Source organism: Panthera leo, chromosome E3 (genome assembly GCF_018350215.1).
Source record: "Panthera leo isolate Ple1 chromosome E3, P.leo_Ple1_pat1.1, whole genome shotgun sequence".
In the NCBI taxonomy this organism is placed as follows: domain Eukaryota; kingdom Metazoa; phylum Chordata; class Mammalia; order Carnivora; family Felidae; genus Panthera; species Panthera leo.
Genome location: NC_056694.1, coordinates 34,975,425 through 34,997,071, shown reverse-complemented (window position 1 = coordinate 34,997,071; position 21,647 = coordinate 34,975,425). Strand labels below are relative to the sequence as shown.

At 45.0% G+C, this 21,647-nt stretch overlaps 1 protein-coding gene across 19 annotated transcripts in view; it reads left to right on the top strand.

Moving 5' to 3' along the window:
* Window positions 1-21,647, top strand: part of RBFOX1 (RNA binding fox-1 homolog 1) — a 1,461,670-nt gene that overhangs the window by 1,265,201 nt on the left and 174,822 nt on the right. For all 19 annotated transcript variants that reach the window (XM_042921406.1, XM_042921400.1, XM_042921398.1 and 16 more), the window contains one exon: window positions 15,501-15,743. In XM_042921406.1, the coding sequence (XP_042777340.1) occupies window positions 15,501-15,743 (243 nt within the window). The remainder of the gene's footprint in view (window positions 1-15,500; window positions 15,744-21,647) is intronic.

Sequence of the window (21,647 nt, the reverse complement as noted above, 5' to 3'; positions counted from 1 at the left end):
CTTTAGTTTCAATCCCTCTGAACTTACTTAAAAATAATAATAATAACTTTAACACTGCCGTGCATATGCCAGGTTGAGTTGTATTGAATTTATCGGGCCAAAAAATGCTTTGGTCTAACGATAGTTTCAATTGCCCTAATGTCCACACTCAGTTTTTTGTTTATTCTTTGTGTAAGTTTATGAGGTAAGGTTGGAGGACACCCAAAAATGCTTCATGCCATCAAGCCTATTGGTATAGCTACATCTCAGGTCATACGAATGGAAAACTTAGGGGGTGCCTGGGTGGCTCAGTTGGTTAAGCAGCCGACTTTGGCTCAGGTCATGATCTCACTGTCTGTGAGTTCGAGCCCCGCGTCGGGCTCTGTGCTGATGGCTCAGAACCTGGAGCCTGTTTTGGATTCTGTGTCTCCCTCTCTCTGACCCTCCCCCATTCATGCTCTGTCTCTGTCTCAAAAATAAATAAACGTTAAAAAAAATTTTTTTAAGAAAACTTTGGAAGCAGCTTAGTACAATGAAAAGATATCTAGATTTCAAATCCCAGCTAGAGCATTGAAGAGCTGTCTGAACTTGGGCATGTCACTGACTTCCCTGGGCATCAGCTTTCTCTTCTGTTAAACGGACCTGAATGGTGTCCACCCTACCTACCCTCCAGTATAGTGTGTGAAGCTCAAACAGATCATGTGCAAGGGCCCCCAGTTACCTCTACAGCTCTCATCCGCTAAGCTAGTGTGAACATGGTGATAACAAGTGTGAAGAGCCTCTGTCTTATTTATTCACTTAAGCTGTCCACCTGTTTCCTCTGTGAATTTCTTCTATTTCAAGCATTTGAGTTACTTAAAAGTGAAAAGGTAATGTCAAGAGGGTATTTTAAATGATCAGTTCCCTTTCTTTTACTCTCTCCTCTTCCTTCCCTTGACTAGCTTCAGCCTGGTTTGTGACATCATTGCATTGCTCTGATGTAACCAAAATATTTTTTTTAAAGCATTCACTCTGTGCATGCCATTCTGACAGTGCTGGGAATGCAGTTCTCAGTAAAACAGACCTGGGTCTCTGCCCTCAAGGGCTTACATACAGTCCATTAGCCTCTAGGTCTGTATCTCCGTCCTATACTTTGTGGGGTCTGTAGCTCCGAAAATAGCCACCTGACTTTTATTTCCTCCTTTTCATTGATTCTGCTACTCTGGGTCAGAGGTGTTCCCTCCCACTGCACGCAGCATTACAACTTCCCGCATATGATTTTGCCAACCGTTTATGCTGCCTAGCTGTTTTCGGCTCACTTTCAACGTTCAGTTGATACATCTGTTCTTCCAGAAAGCCTTGCTTGATAAACCATCGGGGATAAATGAGACCCTTTAGCTCCTTAGATTGATCTTATCGTGGCACATATCCCCTTGCACTGCAAAGTCCTGGACTGTCCAGTGTATCCTTCCAGCTGGTAGCAGCAGAGATACCTGGACTATGTCTGTCCTCGTCATCACTGTAGCCTCTGAACCTAGCACAGGACCTGCTGCCCAGAAGATGCCTGATACTTAGCTACTGACACAATTGCATGAATCTGAAGCTCTTGCCTATTTGAATAGTTCATCGCCCTTGCTATCTGGCAGTCTTTCCTAATTTCATTTCTTCCAAGTCCAAGTATAATTCATTTTATGACAGCCTTTTTTTTTTCCAGTTGGCAAACTATTAGAGGCTAAAACTTATGCAACATACCATGAAAGACAAGGTCATATTTTATCATCTTTGCCTGTTTCTCTAACCAGATTAGACATCTCTCTACAAGTGAGGTGAATGCGAGCCAACAGATATTTATCATGTCAAACACCTGAGTACAAAATATGGAAGACAAAGAGGGAAGTGTTAAAGATGAATCCAACAAGTTCCTGTCCTGAAGGAGTTACAGACTTCTGAAAGGCTGATGATAGTCATGTGAGGAAATTGGGTCATTAAAAATACGCTCAAATGTTTGGTTCTGTAAATTCGTTATAAACTATGTGTGGGTGGTAAGTATTTTCTGTGCCTTAACTGAGCTATGTCTCCTCAAGGTCATGGGGTTGTATCACCTATGCTGTGGAGGAGGACTTTCAGCTTTGAGGAGGACTGAAGAAGGAGAAATGTTGACTAGTGGCATTGGGAGACCAACTTTTCCGATGGATAGAAAAACCCAGTTTTCCTAACATGATTTGAAAGGAAATGATGCTGAATCCATCCATGTGTAAGACAATGGTATCTACTCCTCCCATGGGTTTCCATCCAGAATGCTTACTTTTCCCTTTGCTGGAATATTTCATGATCTGTAACATTCCAGTGAAGAGAGTATATGATTCTCTTTCTAGCAATGTGACTTGATGCTCCCAATTTTCTAAATCTAGTGACAGACCTTCAGTGACATTCTTAGTAGGATGGTTTACTCAGCAACATCCATGGCAGACCTAGTACCCCTCTAAGCTACTTGGTGCTGTCTGTAGGTATAGTGACCTCCTCTCTTACAGAGACAATTGTCTCACACCAGATCTATCAATTTTCCTTTTTAGAAGAAGGTGGAGAATCCTTCAGATAGCTATGATGGAATAGGTAACAGGGATATCATCCCAAATCATATCTGCAGGGTACCTGGAAGCAAGCTATTTAAGGAAACAAAATCCATCCTTTTCTTTTTGTGGATTTGGCTAAAAGTAGTAGGATTAGCAATGGTGCAAGTCATTGAAATTAATCTTGAATGTGAAGTTGACGCTGATGTTACCCTGGTGGTGGTGTTAGTGGTGGTGAGAACGTTCCTCCTTCTTTAGAAAGTAGCTAGCAGGAGAGGAGACAGAACGTGACAGTTAAAGTCTGCTCCAGATTGAAGGTTTCCTCCGTGTCCAGGAGGTGAAGAATCCTTGCTGAATTATAATTTAAAATGCATGTTCATTCTCTTATGAAAACAGTTTTTGCTAATATTTATTTGCTTGCTCACCTGCCCTTCTGTCTGCATCACTATATGTGTGACGGGGGTGGGCAGCTCCAGCTGTCACTTGAGGATAGATGACAATGGTGACTTTGCCATGGTATTGATAGCAAAATACTCACAACAGCTGGGCTTTCACTGCTCTAATGTCTCATTGTGTTTGCAGCAATGTAAGGTAGTGGTCATAGAGTGTCCATTTCCTAATTCTGATAGTATGCTATAGTTATGCAAGACCTTACCATTGGGGGAAACTGAGTAAAGGCTACACAGGAACTCCTTCTAATTTGTTTTTAAGCTTCCTGCTCTGAGTTCTGAACTGGATTGGTACAAAGAGGAGTTTCATCATGTGCTATCGGAGTGGCCTCGATTATTGGCTTAACCTTTCAAAGCCACCCATCTATAAAATGAACCTAATGACTGTGAAAACATCATGGGACTGTGGGTTGCATTGAAGGAGTTACATTTATAGAACATTTAGGGCAGTGGCAAGTACATGTTATGAGCCCTTCTAATTGTATTATCTTTGTTATTAATAATGTTACAATCACCATTATCATAATTAACCCTATTCATACTCACTTGGGTTCTAAATCTTGGGACAGCAGGAACAAAGATCTCATGTCTCTGGTAGCCTCTCACTTAGGCTGGGATAGTTCAGTGATTTGCCCGAAAAATCTCAGAAAATATTTTGTGATTGAATAGTACTACCATAACCCTTACAAGTACCATCCTTCACCTTGCCAACAGAGAGGTCAATCATAGCATATTTGAAAGTACCTCGGGTTTGGAGAAAGACATGGATTTAAGGTCTGTATCTACCATGTAATAGCTTCAAGACCTTGTCCTTTCTTATCTGTGAGGTGGGTGTGATGAAAACAAGTTTATTAAGAATATACTTCCTGTCGAGATGAAGTTAAGTAATATATATATGTATATATAGTGATTAACATTGTCTGCTTCTCAGAAAGAGCTCAAATGAATACCAGCTGCTCTGGCTGTTAGTTTTTTATTAATGATAGGAAATAATTAAGCATTCACAGCTAATTCATGGATAGACAGGTGAAGACTGTCTTGTTAGACTTCTTCTAACAAGAAGTCTTTCAGTACCATGTTGGGATATCCCGGTGGGGAATTTTTTTTAACGGTACAGAGCAACATTTAATAGTTTGGGCTTGTTTCTCAGTGCCCTGAGGTCCTGGGTGAGTTGCACAGGTCTTGGTGTCAGTAAGCAAAGAGGGTAAAGGGACTAACTTGGGCATTCAGTTTTCATTTGACAAAACTTCTGGATGTGTATGGGTGCATCCTACTGTTTGAAAAGCTTGAGACACTAGTGATGAAAAAAACAGATGAGGTTCCTTTCCTCATAGAGTTTACAGTCTACTTGGAGACAGACCTCAAAAAATATATAATATAAAAATGCATATAACATGAAAATCAAAAAGTATAGAATATTGCACTTTGACACGAGTTTTAAAGGACAAGTCAGGGTCCTCTGAGACCCTGGAGCAATGGTGAACAAGATAAGAAAACGTATCTTTTTAAGAGCCTGATGTTGTTGGTTGGGATCTTGCCTTGTTCCAGAGGCTGCTAATTTTTTTTTTTTTAAACGTTTATTTATTTCTGAGACAGAGAGACAGAGCATGAACAGGGGAGGGGTAGAGAGAGAGGGAGATACAGAATCTGAAACAGGCTCCAGGCTCTGAGCTGTCAGCACAGAGCCCGACGCGGGGCTCGAACTCACGGACCATGAGATCATGACCTGAGCCGAAGTCGGACGCTTAACCGACCAAGCCACCCAGGCGCCCCGGCTGCTAATTTTTTAAGAGACCAGCGCTTTTCCCTTTGGAAATAGCACCTCATGAGCAACCCTATCAAGGCTCCTGACTTGCACAAAGTGCCATAAATATTTGATTGTCGCTGACTTTTAAGGACTTGAGAAAAACAACCTCTCCATTGCCTTCTGTGACTCCAAATGGAATATCAGGATGGAACATTTTGCAAACATGACACGTCGTCATTGCTAGCCTGCCGCCCACTCAGCTGGTTTGTATTTCTGGGCCTGGTGTTTGTCAGCCACAGCAAGATGGCTTCTGGCCTCTCTCTTGGTTCCCTGTTGAAGGGAGTGAAATGAAACAAATTGTTTTCACTTGAATCCATGACACAGATTCTTGTTATCATTGTTGTTTTGTTTGTTTTTGTGAGTTAGGGCCTCAGAGCAATCTCAGAGTTCTTTGTTTGGGAGTTGCTTTTCTACAAGCTGGTATAGTTAGGGAAACCCAAGGTTTGTATGCTTACCTAATTGAGGTCACACTTGAACCCATTTCCGACTACTTTAGAATATAGAGCTTAGGAGTCCGATAGATTTAGCTAACTAGCACTTGCCAGTTGTGTGCGTATGAGGAAGTGACTCCACCTCCCTTGGAGAGGGAATAACAGTTTTGGGTTTTTGTTAAAATAGGTAATGTTGACAAAGCTCCTTTGTTGAGTTTTATATTGTCAGTGCTTAGAACAATGACCTAGTACCTAGTTAGTGCTCAAGAAAAATTTTCTTATCATCTCCATCATCATCATCATCATCATCATCATCATCATCACCACCACCACCATCACCACCACCATTCTCATCACCGCTACCGCTGTCGTCATCATGATCATTATTTCCATCTTCATTATCACCACCACCCTCATCATGATCATCATCTCCAGCTTCATTTTAGTATGGATTCAGTGGCAGGAATTCATCAGTCAGACCAGATTAAGTTCAAATGTTGGTTCTGCCACTTAACTAATCTATTACGTCCAATAGTAGGAAATATTTTTCACTTGTTTGGAGCCTCAGTTCTCTTATCTTTAAAAGGTACCATAATATCTTCCTTAAGGGAATGATTGCAAGGATTAAAGTGCCTAGCACAGTGAGGCCCATGGTAGGTTAGGACCCGACATACCTCTCCATGTATTCTGCAAAGGGTACACTTTGCTGGACTAGAAGGAGGACTGATTTCCTCCCCACAATAGGAAATGTTCTCACAGAACTTTTTAGATTATAAGACACATTTCTGTAGACTTTGTCTCCGAAAGCATTACAAGAGCCTCATTGGGAAGAAGAATATATATTACCGTTTGTATTTATAAATAAGGGAACTAGGGCACACAAAGGTTAAATGACTTGCCAATAATCCTACCATTATACTTCTGACTTCTTAACATTTGATTTCGATTCTATAGCTACACTACTAGTAAAAGGTTAAATGGTAACAAACACTGGAAATTTCTAGCATGGTGTTTTTAATTTTATTTATTTTACTGCAATCCATAAAAGATTTTACATTGCAACCCAATTCACCCACATAAAAGTTTCATGAAACCATACTAACTCTTACTATTCTATTCTATTCTGTTCTTTTCTTTTCGTGTGGTATAGTTGATTTCATTTAAAGAATGTTGGCGTGATAACTCCCTCCATGGATTTTACAACCCAAGGGATCTCACCTATAATTTGAAAAACACAGAACACTGTCCCCCAGGACTGTGTGGCAGAATGACCTGGGGCAGCTCTGTGCAATGTCCCTGCCAGGATCCCACCCTCAGATAACTGAAGGCAGTAGGCCTGGGGTAGAGGCCTGCAGTCTAATTTTCTTAATTAGAATACCCCCCACATGATTCTGATGGTCCACGGGCTGGGACCAGTGTCCTAGTGTGTCCGCCTGATTATTTCCCCCTGGAATGCTCATCTCTATTGAGTGGTTTGTTGGCTGCTGTTTTGAGCATTTTCTCCATCTCTCCCAAAGCATACTTCACCAGGGAGTCTGTCTGTCTTGATCTTGTCCCTCTTTCCCAAAAGTTTGGCTCTTCACTTATCTGTGGGCACAGGGAGCTTATGGCTCCTGAGAGTGAGTGCTGAATCCAAGTGATGGGTTGGGGCTGGGGACAGAAGGGGCCCTGGTCCTCTGTGGGTGGCACCTCTTTGATGGGGGCTGACCTGTCTCTGTAAGGAACCTACGTGGGCTGCTTATTTAATTCTGCATCAGAGGTGTCTCAGCAGTGTGATCAGAAATGGAAATGGAAGGATGGCACAAATACTGTGTATCCAGATTTTCTTTCCAACCCTGGGGAGCTGGGAAGTAAAACAAAACAAAAAAAAATCACCCAGGGGCTACCTGAACTAGCAGCACACCAGCAGGAAGGTTGAATTCTTCCAGGCAACCTCTCCTGCCCTAAACCCTCCTCTGTTATACAATTTAATTACACGTTTAATCACTTCAGAAACCCCATCCATTCCCTCCAGTGTAGCGAGATCGCTCCTCTCTTGGCAGGGTGGCTTGGTGATAAGCAGCTGTCCACGGGAAGGGTGGATGGGACTCTTGAAACTCTCCCTCGGCGAGCAAGGAAGTCATGGCCAAATGAAAACTGAGATTGTTTTGACATTTCACTCTGGTTGTTGTAGCTTTAATAATAAAGAGAGAACAAAGTATTTGTGGCTTTATTAAATAGAGAGGCTGCAGCATTTGGCATTGAAATCACTGGGGATTTTTTTGTACGTGGTTTTGTTTTTGCTCATTTGAAAGAGAAGGAAAAAAAAACGAGCTAAGAGGAGAAAAAGTTCAAGAAAAGAAGAAAGCAAGACCCCTCTACTTGTCCTATGTAGCTCTGATTACCACTGGGATTTGGGAGTCATCTCTGGCTTCCTTTCTTGAAAACCTGCTGCCCCTCTTGAATGCAAGGTCCGTAGGGACACAGGTGGTCTTGAGTCTTGCTTGCCATGTTATTGGATGTGATGAATGAATCTGTTTATATAGCGCACACTTTAAGCCAAGCCCTGAGTGTGTTTGTTTTGTTATGATTTGGTTTTTATTTTGACCCTTGCAATCACACTGTGAAGTCACTCATCATCATCCCAACTAAACAGAAGCCCAAACTGGAGCCCAGAGCATTGCAACTACTTGCCTAAGGTCACACAGCTAGTCTGCAAAGGAGCTGGGCTTCCAAATCTTCCAAAGCATCATTAGTTACAGTATTTTAAGATCAGTTTACAATTAACCACGCAGCTTTGTTATAAATGCATTCCCTCTGTTCTCAGGGTGTTTCTTTAAATTTTCCTATCCGCATCCCTCTGTCTCTGAGCTCTTTCTTCATCCTGCCTCTGCCTCTTTCCAGCTACCCCCGGTACCCCCACCTCTCTTAAAAATATAAAACAAAATAGGATAGTAAGCAAGCTCCCCGGTGGATTTCATAACTTTGCATATCATATATTTAGTTTAGTAATGAAAAATTCCAGCTCCAGGCAATGCATAGGATACCATTTCTAATGTTTTTTAAACAGCTATTAATGTAGGCGAGCGCTCTGTGTGTGTGTGTGTGTGTGTGTGTGTGTGTGTGTGTTCTTCCTCCTCTATATAATCATCTGCTCAGTGTGCACCCTGAAACTGAGAACAGGAGCCAGAGGAGGGGCGAGCCGTGATTGATGGGCCAGGCCTCGCTGGCGGAAAGAGTCCCATCTGGGGTTGGTTTTGGGAGCAGTCAGATGTTGAGGGGGAGGTCAGCCAGGCGGCCTCAGCTCCCCTCCTTCAACACCCAGCCATCCACACGTTGCACAGAGCGCACACCCTCGCTCGTAACTGAGGCTTGCTTTGGGCAGATGCTTTGTGGTGTGGGGCTAGAACAGCTGCTAAGTTTATGGAGGAGAAAGGAAGCAGAATGGTACAGCAGGTATTTTTCCTGATTTTATTTTTCACTCGAAATTGTGAATTTGAATGAAGCTGAAGCCTTTCCTCGCGTTAAGTCTCTGTTGCTCTCTGCGATACGTACTCTGCTCCTTGAATCCTGCTCGGAGGTGGGGGGAGGATTTCAGCCAAGAGTGTGTGTGTGTGTGTGTGTGTGTGTGTGTGTGTGTGTGTGTGTGTCGGCTTTCTGCTTGGTGTGTCGAACTGAGCTGGTCCTAGAACCAGCAGGTTAATGGTGTAATTTTGCATTTTCTTCTTTGTTTCAATGCCCCCGGGGGCATGATACAGCTTAGCTCTTTTCAGTCAGGCACTGGAGGCTTTCTCTGAATGTGCGCAATTCCTTGCCCGAGAACTAGAACAGACCATGCTACAAAACTAAAGTCAAACAGTCAGCAAGACCGACAACTGCAGGCAGGCAGCCCGGAAGGGAGGGTTTCCTCCAGGAGTCCGGGTTGGTGGGGGGTCCCTCCGGGAGTGGCTGCTTTTCTTGGCTGTGCGGATGGATGCAATCACTGTTTTACCAGGGCTGGACAATCCCTGAGCATGTCTTCATTATAAGGACTGTGTTTAGGCCAGAAGGGATTTCTCAGGGCAAGAAATGCACTGGGGACAAATCAATTCCAGAAGCTAAAGGGGAAAAGATGATTTGAGAAGTTGGACTATTAAAGCTGGGGAGGCACACGCATGCACACAGAAAACAATACTTCATTATTTTAAAGTCCACGTTGGCTCTGAAAGCAGGCACCCTCCCCTCTCATTGAGAGTCAGGCAGTTACCATGAAAAGAACATCCCCACTTTGTGCTCTGCTACGTAAAGACGATTCCTCAGTTGAAATGTGGTTTGCATTAGATTTGGGGCCAAAATATTTTGCAAAGTCTGATGTGTTTCCACCCTTTGTTCTCTTATTGCTTTCTAAAAACTACTTTATTAAACCCCTCAGGGCAATGAATTGGGAGAAGGAGATGTCTAGGGGTAAAAAAAAAAAAAAAAAAAAAAGAACAAACAAAAACCAAAACCAAAAAAAAAACAAAAAGAAAAAACCTCGCATTTTCTCTCTGACTCTATCTCCTGAGCCCACCCCGGAAAGGAAATTAAAGATGCGGGATGTTCCAGTGACCAAAGCAGTCCTCCTGTGTTTGAAGACGCCTCTCTGAATGTCTGCATGCGGTAGAGTCCACACACTATACTAATAGTCAGATTACGGTGTTTGTCTTAAAATAGCAGTAATATCCTGGCTATTTCATGCTTCAGTAAAATATTTAAATTGAAATGGCATTTATTTTTGCTTTGGTGACTCAGACTTGGTTGCATTTTAATAATCCTCTTGTGCTCAGTAACTGGAATCCAAGCTACCCATTGGGGTGTCTCGGGTAATGATGGGGTCCCACATCATCCTGCTGTTGTTGAGTCTCTGCTTTAATTGAGGCTTGGTTGACTGAGGACAAGGAAGTTTCCTCTAGGTTCCTAATCAATGTTCTTTATTTGAAGTTTCTGTCCGGTTCTGCAGCAGCAATAGTGGATGTTAAAACAGTCTTGGCTTTAAAAAAAAAAAAAATTGTGTATTTGTCAGCAACCTAGGAAAGTCCAGGCACTGAAAATTTGATGTAGGTTTGCAGATCTCTTGAAGCACTTGCTCGGTGATGTGGGGGTTCTGTGAAAGGCAGAATCACCCTCCTCATCACCTCGGAACACCCACAGGCACCCTGACTCAGTAGATATCAGAATCTCTGTGATCATTCCACTTATTTAGGGAAAGGTGGGGGTTTGGCATCGGAGGTAGAAGAAAGGCGGCTTCTACAAATGAGGGAATGTCTAGCCGGAACGCTCCAAATAATTTTTGTCTGTCACTGTCACCTACGTGAATTTGGCCTCAGCTTTCAACCAGGATCCTGTTCATGTGCCCAAGATTTGCCTTGACCTGGAGTGCCAAAGGTGCCCTTAACGCAAATGTATTTTTCCAGAAAACACACTTCAGCCAAGCTCAGAATCCAGGAACATCACTAGGGGGGAAACAAAGACATCTCTGAAGCCATTTGAAGGTGAAAAATAATTCCACAGGAAGTACAATGATCTTAATTAAATATTAGCTGTAATTAGCCCAAATTGCAAATGTTGGGAATATTAATTAGGGTCTCTCTGGAATGGCTGTCAGTGTTAATAAGTAACTGTGGGAGGTCCCACTAACATCTGTTTGAGGCCTTCAGGAACAGGAGTACAGTCCAGAGCCCCGTGGACCCAAATGCTTGCTACCCATGGGCTCCTGGGTGGCCACGGACACAACCCTAGGGCTCAGTGCCTTGGGTGTGCCAGAATGCACAAGGTTTGGTAGAGGTTGGCAGCCTGTCCCCAGCTGGCCCTTCTCTTTCTTAGGATGGCCTCAGAGCCTCATGAAGCTCTGAGCTTGGATGGCACAAATTTCCCAGGCCTCTGCTCTAACCCTCCCCAGGGGCTAGTCCAGCTACTGGGACACTGGTATTTTTGTCCCACATCCCCCAGCACCTGCCTTCCTGGAGGGTGAGTCGCAGGTCTTGAGGCCACGGGTGTATGTATGACCGAGAGAGGTATGTTTAAAAATGGGAATGAATGTTGCCACCAGCAGATAGCCTTGGCAGATGAGAGATACCCAGGCTGTAGTTCAGCTCCCAGCTTCCCTAAGAGCTGTTCCTGTGACCTTGCAAAATCCGTCCTAGTTCTGGGCTGCAGGGTCCTCCACAGCAAAGTACCATGGGATGGAAGATATAGCATGTGTGTGCAGAGCAGGGAATCTGGGTCTGGGCACAGTGAACACTTGGGGCTTGGCCTGTCCCGTGCATTGTAGGGGTTCAGCACCATCCTTGGCCTGTACCCTCTAGACATCATCGGCAACCTTTCCCCCCACTGTTGGCAACCAAAAGTGTCTGCACACACTGTCAGCTGTCCCCCAGGGAGCGGTCGCCCTGTGTAGGAAATACTGATGCAAGGGGCACCTGGCCGGTCAGTCGGTTGAGCGTCTGACTTCGGCTCAGGTCATGATCTCGCAGTTCGTGAGATCGAGCTCTGCATCAGGCTGAGTGCTGACAGCTCGGAGCCTGGAGCCTGCTTCGGATTCTGTGTCTCCCTCTCTCTCTGCCCCTCCCTGCTCATTCTCTCTCTGTCTCTCTCAAAAATAAAATTCACATTAAAATTAATTAACATAACATGACATGACATGACATGACATGACATGACATAACATAACATAACATAACATAACATAACATAACATAACATAAAGAAATACTGATTTAAAGCCCCCAGCACAGTGCCTGGCACCTTCCAGGCCTGAGAGGAAAGCAGCATCCATCAGGGTGCCTTCTGAGCACCTGTGAGGAGAGGGATGCCTCTCCCCTGAGCACAGAAGCCTGAGGCCCTCATGGATGTCCCCCTCTGTAGCCCACTGTGCTGAGAGTGAAGCCTGCATGTGTGTGTGCTTAGGGCGCAGACGTGCAGAGATGGAAACCACGTTTGAAGAAGACTGACTCCTCCATTGGGTGCCATCTTCATAGCTGAGTGTCCCTCCTTGGTTCTAGGGAGAATAGGGAGAATGCACCCCCCTTCACTCTCTCCCAGTTTAACTTCCAGCTTTATTTCCTGCCCAAACTATTTATGCGATGGTGGCTTCTTAATTGACATCCCCATATTTAGTGATACCTTGACCACCTTGATTGGAAAACTTTTCTGCAAAGAGCAAGATGGTTAAATAGTTTAGGTTTTGTGGGTCTCTCACAGCTACTCGACTCTGCCGTTATAGCATAATGAACATGGCTGTGTCTCAGTAAAAGTTTATTTACAAAACGACCAGTGGGCCAGATTTGTCTCATGGGTCATTTGCCAACCCCTTTCCTACTCCCCCCGACCCACCCTATGGCCTGCTGCCAGGCTAAGCTCCACAGAGCCCAAAGTTCATCATTCAAGCATGCATTCACTTAGCAAGTACTTATAAATGCCTACATTGTAGCTAGCATGCTGTGGGACCCTGGAGAGGCACTGTAGAATGTGACACTATCCCCAGCCCTTAGGACTCTCTCCAGTGGCAGCCCTAGGAGTCATGTGAGATGTGGCCACAAGTTCCAGGGGAGCATAGAGGACACCCAGCTGAAGTGGGCTCGGTGTCAGGGAAATCTGGCTGGAGGACTTGTTCAGGGACCCAAAAGGGCAGTTGAGACTAGCCAGGAAAGGGAGTAACGAGGGCTTTCCAGGCACAGGGGCAGTGAACGGGTAGAGTCGATGGTGTTGAGAGTTGGAGCACCCGTCAGCTTCCTGAGGGCAGGTTCCTCTTCTCTTGAAGCAGAGAGAGCCCAGATCCTAAGATTAAGCCTCTGATGGTTTTTGGAAACCTGGCAGTGGGGGTGGGGGGGCGGGCAGGTCACTATTCCAGAGATTGCTCTGCTGTGGAGAGAGGCCACATGGGCATAGGTGTTGCCATAAAACCGTTTTCTGCTGAAGACACAGGAGGGAAAGCTTTTCTTTATGTGACCATCTCTCTGCCATTGCTGGGCACTTCATGCTCCCCCCTGGGGTCACCCCTGGAGTTTTCTCAAGTCTGACTTTCATTTCAAACATGCGCCAGATCGAAGGTAGGGGGGAGTGAAACAGGCCTTTGGCCAGAAGTAGAATCTGGCACAATGAATTTCCCTTTGGAGGGTTCTCAAGGTCTGATCAGCCAGAGAGAAGCAGCATCGCCTGGAATCTGTGTACAGAGGGATATGCTGCTTGAGCAGCCCTGTAGAATATAGAAGGGTGCAAGTTGGCTTATAAACAGGAGAGGATGTTTTTATTCTTCTTAGTCCAGACTCTTTTGGTTGTAAGTAACATGGAAAAAAAACCTATCTGAAACGAAATGAGACATTTACTGATGCGTGGAAGGAAAGCAAACAGTGGTGTTACTAACCACAGGTAGAGCTGGATCCCAGACTTGATATGATGTCGCCAGGACTCAGTTCACTTGTTTCTCAGTTTCTGGGCTCCGTTGTCTGCTGGGTGTGGCTTCTGCTTTAGGCTGTCCGGTTTCAAGGGGCGACCTGGGGACTGAATTGTTTTCATAGCCCTCTGATTAGCCGGGGCGTCCTGTGTCTGGAGGTAATCTGAGGCAGGTCTCAGCCACATCTGTGCTCTCTGGGCTGAGACTGGAAGTGTCTCTTAAAAGAAAACCAGGTGCTGTTCTTAAAGAGAAGACAAAAGCACACTGAGCAGCAGGGACCCTGAGTGTCCCCTGTGGCTTCCTGAAGATGGTCAGGGTTAACTCTCCATGGGCAGGGATCCAGCCACAGCACAGGCAGACCCTATTCAGCCCCAGACGCTAGGAAAAGATGCTAGAAAGCAAGCAATGGCTGTGCATTTCTGCTTCCAGTGGCCCAGGCATTTGGAGCCGTTCAGCTGGGGGAGGAAAGGGCGTGATGGGAATGTTTTCACTTGTAAAATGGTTTAAACTTATCCTAAGCTTCGTTCTCTTCAAAGTGTCATCTTTAACATTCTAATTAAGGTCCCCTCTAAACAAATGCACAAGCTCTGTGCGCTGCTCCGAGAATAAACTTTTTTTTTTCCTCCCCTTCTATGTCATAATGTTTTTGCCGCACTCAAGTTGCTTTAGCTGAAGAGGTTCTCAAATGTTGGTGGCGGGGACTGAGGAGATGTGAGCAATCCTGACATTTTTGCCCTGGTATCATTATAGGAGGGCTGAAGTCACATCTAATTGACCACAGACAATGGAAGAGGCAGCTCTTTGGTGTGCTTAATTGCTAAGCTTCTCTCTCTCTCTCTCTGACCGTGCAATCCCATCTCTTGAGACCATGAAAAATTCGGCCCCCTGGGTTACAGTTTCTGATGGTGTGTGTGTGTGTGTGTGTGTGTGTGTGTGTGTGTGTGTGTGTGTAGGGTAGTAGAGTTTTAAGGGTAGGGGTGGGGTGGAGAGAGAGAGATATTTCCTGAAATGGAAGCATTTGAATTCAGGTTTTTTTTTTTTTAATTCTTTTGACTTGACTGTAATTATCACACTGCATGTTTTGCCTAGATTGGAAGGGTGAATTGTTATATAATACTCTGTGCTTATAAAAAAAAAAAAAAAAAAGGCAAGGGGTTGGGGGAGGCATTGACTAATGAGGCTGAGTGAAGTCCAGCATTTTGAAAAGATACTTAAAATGGTGAACACAGTATCACAGAGTGCCGTCTTTGTCCAAATTAGGCCTTGACTTTCCATTGGCTGCTTCATATTGGCACTGGGAACATCACACACACACACACACACACACACACACACACACACACACACACTGTGACCATTAAAAGGACCCCTCCATCCCATTATGTGAGCCAAGTCACATAAAACTTTGATTAAATTCAAACGCTTAGATGAATTGTGTCTCTTCTCAAGAACACACACGTTCAATTTAATCTCTCTCTTGGCATTTTAAGTATCAAATCAAGTCTCTGCTGTCACTGGAGACAACTACATGCTCACATGTTCCAAAATGGGGATGAAATAAGGAGGATCTGCCAGAAAAATCCAATCGAGCAGGGCACAGACCCTCCCACTCCTTGGCTATGGGGCTGGATGGCTTGGGGAATGTGACTTCCCTGCACCTTTCTGAGCCTTGATTTCTGCATCTGCGCAATGGGGTTAGGTCTATATAAATGACAGGTACTATTTCCTTATAGAGTCTGGTGAAGATTAAGTGGGATGCATCCATCTCAGGCTCTTGGCACAGTGCTGGCACCTGCAAAGTGTCGGGGGAGCGCTCATCCTTGGGCCCCAGGGAGAGGTTCTGCCTGGTTCGCGCTCACGGTGTTTTGCCTTGTCTCCCCCTTTCTGATTTTCCAGGGTAATCAGGAAGCAGCAGCTGCCCCGGACACCATGGCTCAGCCTTACGCTTCGGCCCAGTTTGCTCCCCCCCAGAACGGCATCCCCGCGGAATACACGGCCCCTCATCCCCACCCCGCACCAGAGTACACGGGCCAGACCACCGTACCGGAGCACACGTTAAACCTGTATCCTCCCGCCCAGACGCACTCCGAGCAGAGCGCAGCGGACACGAGCGCGCAGACCGTGTCCGGCACTGCCACAGTAAGTGGGCGCCGGTCCCGGCAAGGGGGGAGGGGGCAGTGGCGGCCGGGCGCACCCCACCCCACGGAGGCTCCTGCAGCGGAGCAACCCCTGAGCCCGCCCCTGTCGCAGCGGCTCGTAGAATTCACCTGTCTGCAGGCCTCCTCTCATGTTGCTTACTGAAATCAATGCATTTTTCCTTAACTTTATTCGTGAGGGGAAACTCTCATCTAATTTCTGTTCCTGTTGTTCTGCCTTTTCTGGAATCATGTCCTCTCAGTAGGATTATACACTGCGTGATTTTTTAAACAGCTTTATGGAGATATAATTTATATACCATAAAATTGACCAGTTTCCGGTGCACAAATCACCGATTCCTAGTATATTTGCAGAGTTGTGCGACCATTTGGCACAGTCTAATTTCGGAATATTTCTGTCCACCGGAAAGAGACCTCATGCGTGTTCACAGCTCCTGCCCATGTCGGCCCCTGTCTTCTTCAGCCTCCTTAGCCTTCTTCATGCCTTTGAGATTCACCTGTGTTCTTTTGTGTTTTCTGGGAGCCCTAGGGTGGGGGAGGCCTGGACTGCAAAGGGAAGCACCAGAGAATTTTTCTGGACTCATGGAATTTTCTGTATTTTGATGGTGGCTGTTTGTTTACGTGACTTTATGCACCAAAGAGAGTACATTTCATTGCATGTGAATGCATTCCAGGGATTAAAAGCAAGCCAACAAACAAAAAAGATGCATTTTTTCACCACCATAAGTTAAAAACCACCATTGTTGGCTACTAGTCAAAGATAAGCCTAAAGAAAACTAATTGTTAAAATTAAACACTTGTTCGTTTGTGCATGACCTAAAATCACCCCGCATATACCACAAGATGTATCTGTACATTAGAGGTTCTGAGGAATTCTTTACAAGCACACCAGGCCTGTAGTCCAGAACATTTTATAGACGGAAGGCAACTGTGCCTCTTTCCCCTGCCCCCAGGGCTCTGAAAAGCCAGAACTTGTGAAGGGATTTCTTGGTTTGAAGCAGGACGGTTTTACGTTTGGAGGTTAGGTTCGGAGATTTTTAAAAATAGTATACACTCTAACATTGTGTGTTGCGTGTCTCCCCTTTTTTAATTGTGGTAAAATACGTCTATGAGGTGAATTTTACCACTTCGACCAGTTTTGTGTGTATAATTCAGTGGGGTTGAGAAACTCACACCTCAGTGCAGCTATCACTGTATCTAGTTCCAGAACATTTTCATCTCCCCAGGAGGAAACGCTCTACCCATTAAGCAGACGATCCACATTCCTGCAAATGTGCTTTCTGCCCGTATGGATTTGCCTATTCTAGGCATTTCATAAAAAATGGGATCACACCACGTATGACCTTTTGTGACTGGCTTCTTTTACTTAATAGAATGTTTTCAGGGTTCATCCACACTGTAGCATGTATCAGCGCTTTATTCCCTTCCGTGACTGAATATAATTCCATTTTATGGATATGCCACTCTTGTTTGTACCTCCATTCACTGATGGGCATTGGGTTGTTTCCACCTTTGGGGTTTTGTGATTAGTGCTGCTATTGCCTGTCTATAGCTGGCTGTTCAAACTTAGGGATGCATTCATTTAATGGGTTTGCTGGTTTAGCAGGTGTTTGTTACCATTGTGTTGACTACCAGGTTATAGTGATGGTGTTGCCATTTATTTGTTTTGGGTTATTCTGTGACAGTCAACGATGGTAGGGCTTCAGAAGGTTATCTTAGGGCTAAAAAAGGGATAATAATGCCCAATCAGACACTATCTATTAAGCCTCAATTCACGCCAAGTACACTAACCTGCTGTGGAAGATTCATTCGTTCATGAATATTTTTAAGTATCTATGTGGCCAGGACTCATCCCAGCGATGTGGTTGAATGGAACAGAAATGATCCTTTCCCTCTTATAACTTTGCATGACAGTGTCATTCAAACAGCTTGTACAAACACAAACTGTGATACCTGCTCTTAAGAAAACGACAGGTGCCATGGAGGATAAAGATTATGGGTACTGCCTGCAGATGAGTAGTCTAGGATGATGTCTTTAAGAAGATGTTAAGATGAGAAGACACACTTTCCAGGCAGAAGGAATATCGAGGCCAGTAATGCCAAGGTTGAAAAGATCTTGGCTTATTCAAAGAATTAAAAAGAGGCCAGGGTGAAGAAGGTTTGGGGGTGCGGTGGCAAAGGATGGAATGGGGCAGTCACCAGGGATCATACCCCACAGGCCTGGTAGATTTGATCAGTGGATAGACTTCCACATTAGGGGCAATGGGAACCGTTGAAAAGAGTTTAAGCCAGAGAGTTATAAAATGAAATTTTAGAAGGGTTAATGATGCATACCTAAAAAGAGATCTTAGTCCATTTGGGATGTTGTGATGCTCAATGTCCTTCTCTCACAAAAAGAACTCTTTAGAGATCAGCACAAAGTTAAACAGGGTGTTGGGTGTCCATAGTGGCCCAGGCACTGCGGCACTGTGAAACAGTGAGCAGGCGCACTCTCCGTTCCATTATGATTGTAATGTGGCAAACTGTAGAACATAGATGTTTAAGGCTTTAGTGTATTTCTGTGATGGGACACTTGTGGGGGGATGTCCCTCCACATCATGGTTGAAGGAATATACATTTCATAATCTTCTGTTTGCTAGTAACAGAAAATCAGCAGGGAATGTATTGACTTTTACAACAAAAAGTCTTAGAGGTGGGCTGACTTTAGACACAGCTTGGTTTGGGGCACATACGTGTTAGGTTCCAACAAGATCCATTTCAGTCTCTTTTTCTTCCTGCTCAACTACATTCTCTAGTTTTCTGAGATGGTCCCTGCAGCTCCTGACATCATACCACATTCCTAGAGAAAGACCCTTGGGAATCACTCTCTTTCCCTGGTTTGCACAGGGTTGTATTCGTTCAGTGTCTGAAGCTGAGAATGGAGCCACGGAGGAGCCCCATAGCCAAATATAGAGACCAAAGACGGGCCTACCAGAGTCAGTGATAAGGTGCTTTGGATCTTCTCACTAGAGGTATTAAACAGAGAATCCGGTCAGAGCCAAGGGTGAGCCATTTGTATGGAGAGGCCAGAGTAGATACATTTGCCAAGTATAGGGAATGAAGAAAAGGGCAGGCAGATCCTTGAAAAACTCATAAGTGGTGAGGTTTGGAAGGCACGGAGCCAAGGGAGACATGAATGGGGTATCCCCTGGGTATCCAGTGTGGAAATTGAACCAGAAGAGTGTTGTCAGGGCAGCCTGGCAGGTGCGAATTCAGAAGACATTACTGAAGTTGCCATCACTGGAGACAGAGAAGAAGCAGTGCCCCTAGAGTGTTGGGGAGAGATGCCAGGGGACCGGGAGTGGAGAAATAAATGGGAATGATTGGGGGTAGAGTGCACTATCCGTCGTAAGCACTTGGAGTAAAGAGAAAGAAAAGACAACAACTCAGGGGCATAAGAATTCAGGGAAGCAATTTGTACAAGAATCAATTTCGGATCCTATTTTATGCCAAAGAGAAGGCACCTGTGGGGCCAGGTGGTGGGGACAGGGAACAAGAGCTGGGGAATGATGACTCAGGAGAGGTGACCAAGGGTGTACAAATAGAGCAGGTGGTCTAGGAAAGAAGAAGACATACTTTTTGTATAGCTTTATTAATATATAACTGACATACAATAACCTCTCTGTATTTACAGTGTGAAATTTGATGAGTGTTGACGTATGTACAGATGTTGTAACCAACATATCCATCACCCCCAAAGTTTTCTCATACCCCTCTACAATCTTTCCTCCTTGCCCTCTACCTCATTCCCGGGGGAACCCACAGATCTGCTTCTTTCACTCTAGCTTAGTTGTTAATTTCTAGAATTTTATAGCAACAAAATCAAATGTTATGGGTTCTTTTTGCCTGGCTTCTCTCGGGGCTCACCGTCCTTGCTTTTAGATTCATCTGACTTGTCCCATGTATCAGTAGCTCACTGCTTTTCATTGCTGAGTCGCAAACCATTGCGTGGATGTGCCACAATTTATCAATCCACTTACTTGTGGATGGGTACCTGGATTGTTTTCAGCTTTGGGCCGCTACAAATAAGGCATCTATGAACATTTGGAAACATTTCAGTTTTGAGACAGAAGAGATGCATCTTAGTCCATTTGGGCTGCTGTAACCAAATCCCACAGACTGTCTTATAAATAGCGGAAATGTGTTGCTTACAAATCTGGAGGCTGTAAGTCCAAGATCAAGGTGCCAGTGTGGTCCAGTGAGGGCCCCTTCCTGGTTCATAGCCAGTGCCTTCTCCCTGTGTCTTCACATGGTGAAAGAGGCAAGGCAGCTCTCTGGGCCTCCTTTTTAAGAACGCCAATCCCATTCATGAGGGTGCCACCTCATGACCTAATCACCCCCTAAAGTCCCAGCTCCTAACGCCATCACTGGGGCTTTAGGATTCCAACATGTGAGTAGGGAGAGGCAGGAACATTCAGACCACAGCAAGAAGAAGGAGTGAATGTACCAGCACATGGAGAAATCTTAAGTCAGGAGATCCTGTGAGGAGCTCCTTCTCTGTTGCCTTCTTGTTCTCAGTGACGAAGTCACTATCAGCTGACAGAGAGAAGCAGAGGAGTTGGGGAAGCAATGGATTTATTCCTGAAATTGAGCAAACATGTCAGGAGTTTGGCTCAGATGATTCCTAGAGTATCTGAGGGGCAACAAGTTCCTCTCAGAGCTGACAGAGTGTGAATTTGTGGAGGGTTAGTTACCCGGCCATTTGGTTTTCTCCAGCCATGTTTGGGGTTGGCGGGCAGGGGGCGGGGTGGGGTACATACTGTTGCAGGAAGTTTCAAAGAGGAACCATTATAAAGTGAAGCAAGGGGCTTACCCAGCATTGGGGAGGAGCAGGAACATATAAGGGGCCATCTTGTTTTCTACTACAAATGATTCCATGCATATGCTTTTCTCTCTTGGCCAGTATGGAAGTTGCTTCTGCTGCCCATGACCTACTTTTCCGTTGGTCTTTCATGACCCGACCAAGTAGAACATGGTCTATGACAAGTTTGCCTCAAAATGTCTCCGTATCCTCACACATTGACTAAGCGTACCCCTCTCTCCACTGCAGGTTCCGCATTACTCAAGGAAATAATTTACCCTCCAAGTGGGTCAGACCCATGTTCTCCCAACCCTAGAATACATAGCCCTGTATTAGCATGCCTAAGTTATTCTCCATAGTTGTGTCTGGAATCACCCTAACTGTCCTTTGTGCACGGTGCTTAATGCCAGTCTGAGGGCACTGTCGAGGACATCATTTCGTTGAGAAACCGAGTAGTTTTGGGTACGAGAAAACATCCATCCATCTGGTAGGCTCCAAGAACATCTAATATATGCACATGATTTAACACAAAGTGCAGAATCTGTAAAAGGGAAGCAGGATGCACCCAGAGCTCCCAAAGCTTCCCAGAGCTGAGCAAAGAAAGTACAGACAGAAAAGACTTACCAGGTCATCCTTTCTGTTCCCCAAGGGCTGAGATGAGTCCCCACAGGACATTTTTCTGCTGGATGTCTATTTAATGTAGGCCTCCAAACACATCATGGATCACTGTGTTGACAGACCCAATACTGTATTATATTAGATACTGCTCCTGACAAGGTATTTTACTCTTGACATATTATAATTAGAGATTTGCAAGTAGTGAATTCTCCATGTATCTCCAGTAGCAACTTAACTTCTATTTTTAACACCTCTGCAGTCTGTTTCAAAGTCTCCCACCAGTTCTGGGAACTGATGGGAGAAACAATGTGGGTCCTACAGCTAGATCCCCGAGCTCTGGGCTCTGTTAACAGGGACAAGAGCTGCTTGAGAAGCTGAGTCCTTGACCCTCAGCTGCTTCCAACTAAAGCAGCAACTGGGTCTCCAGAC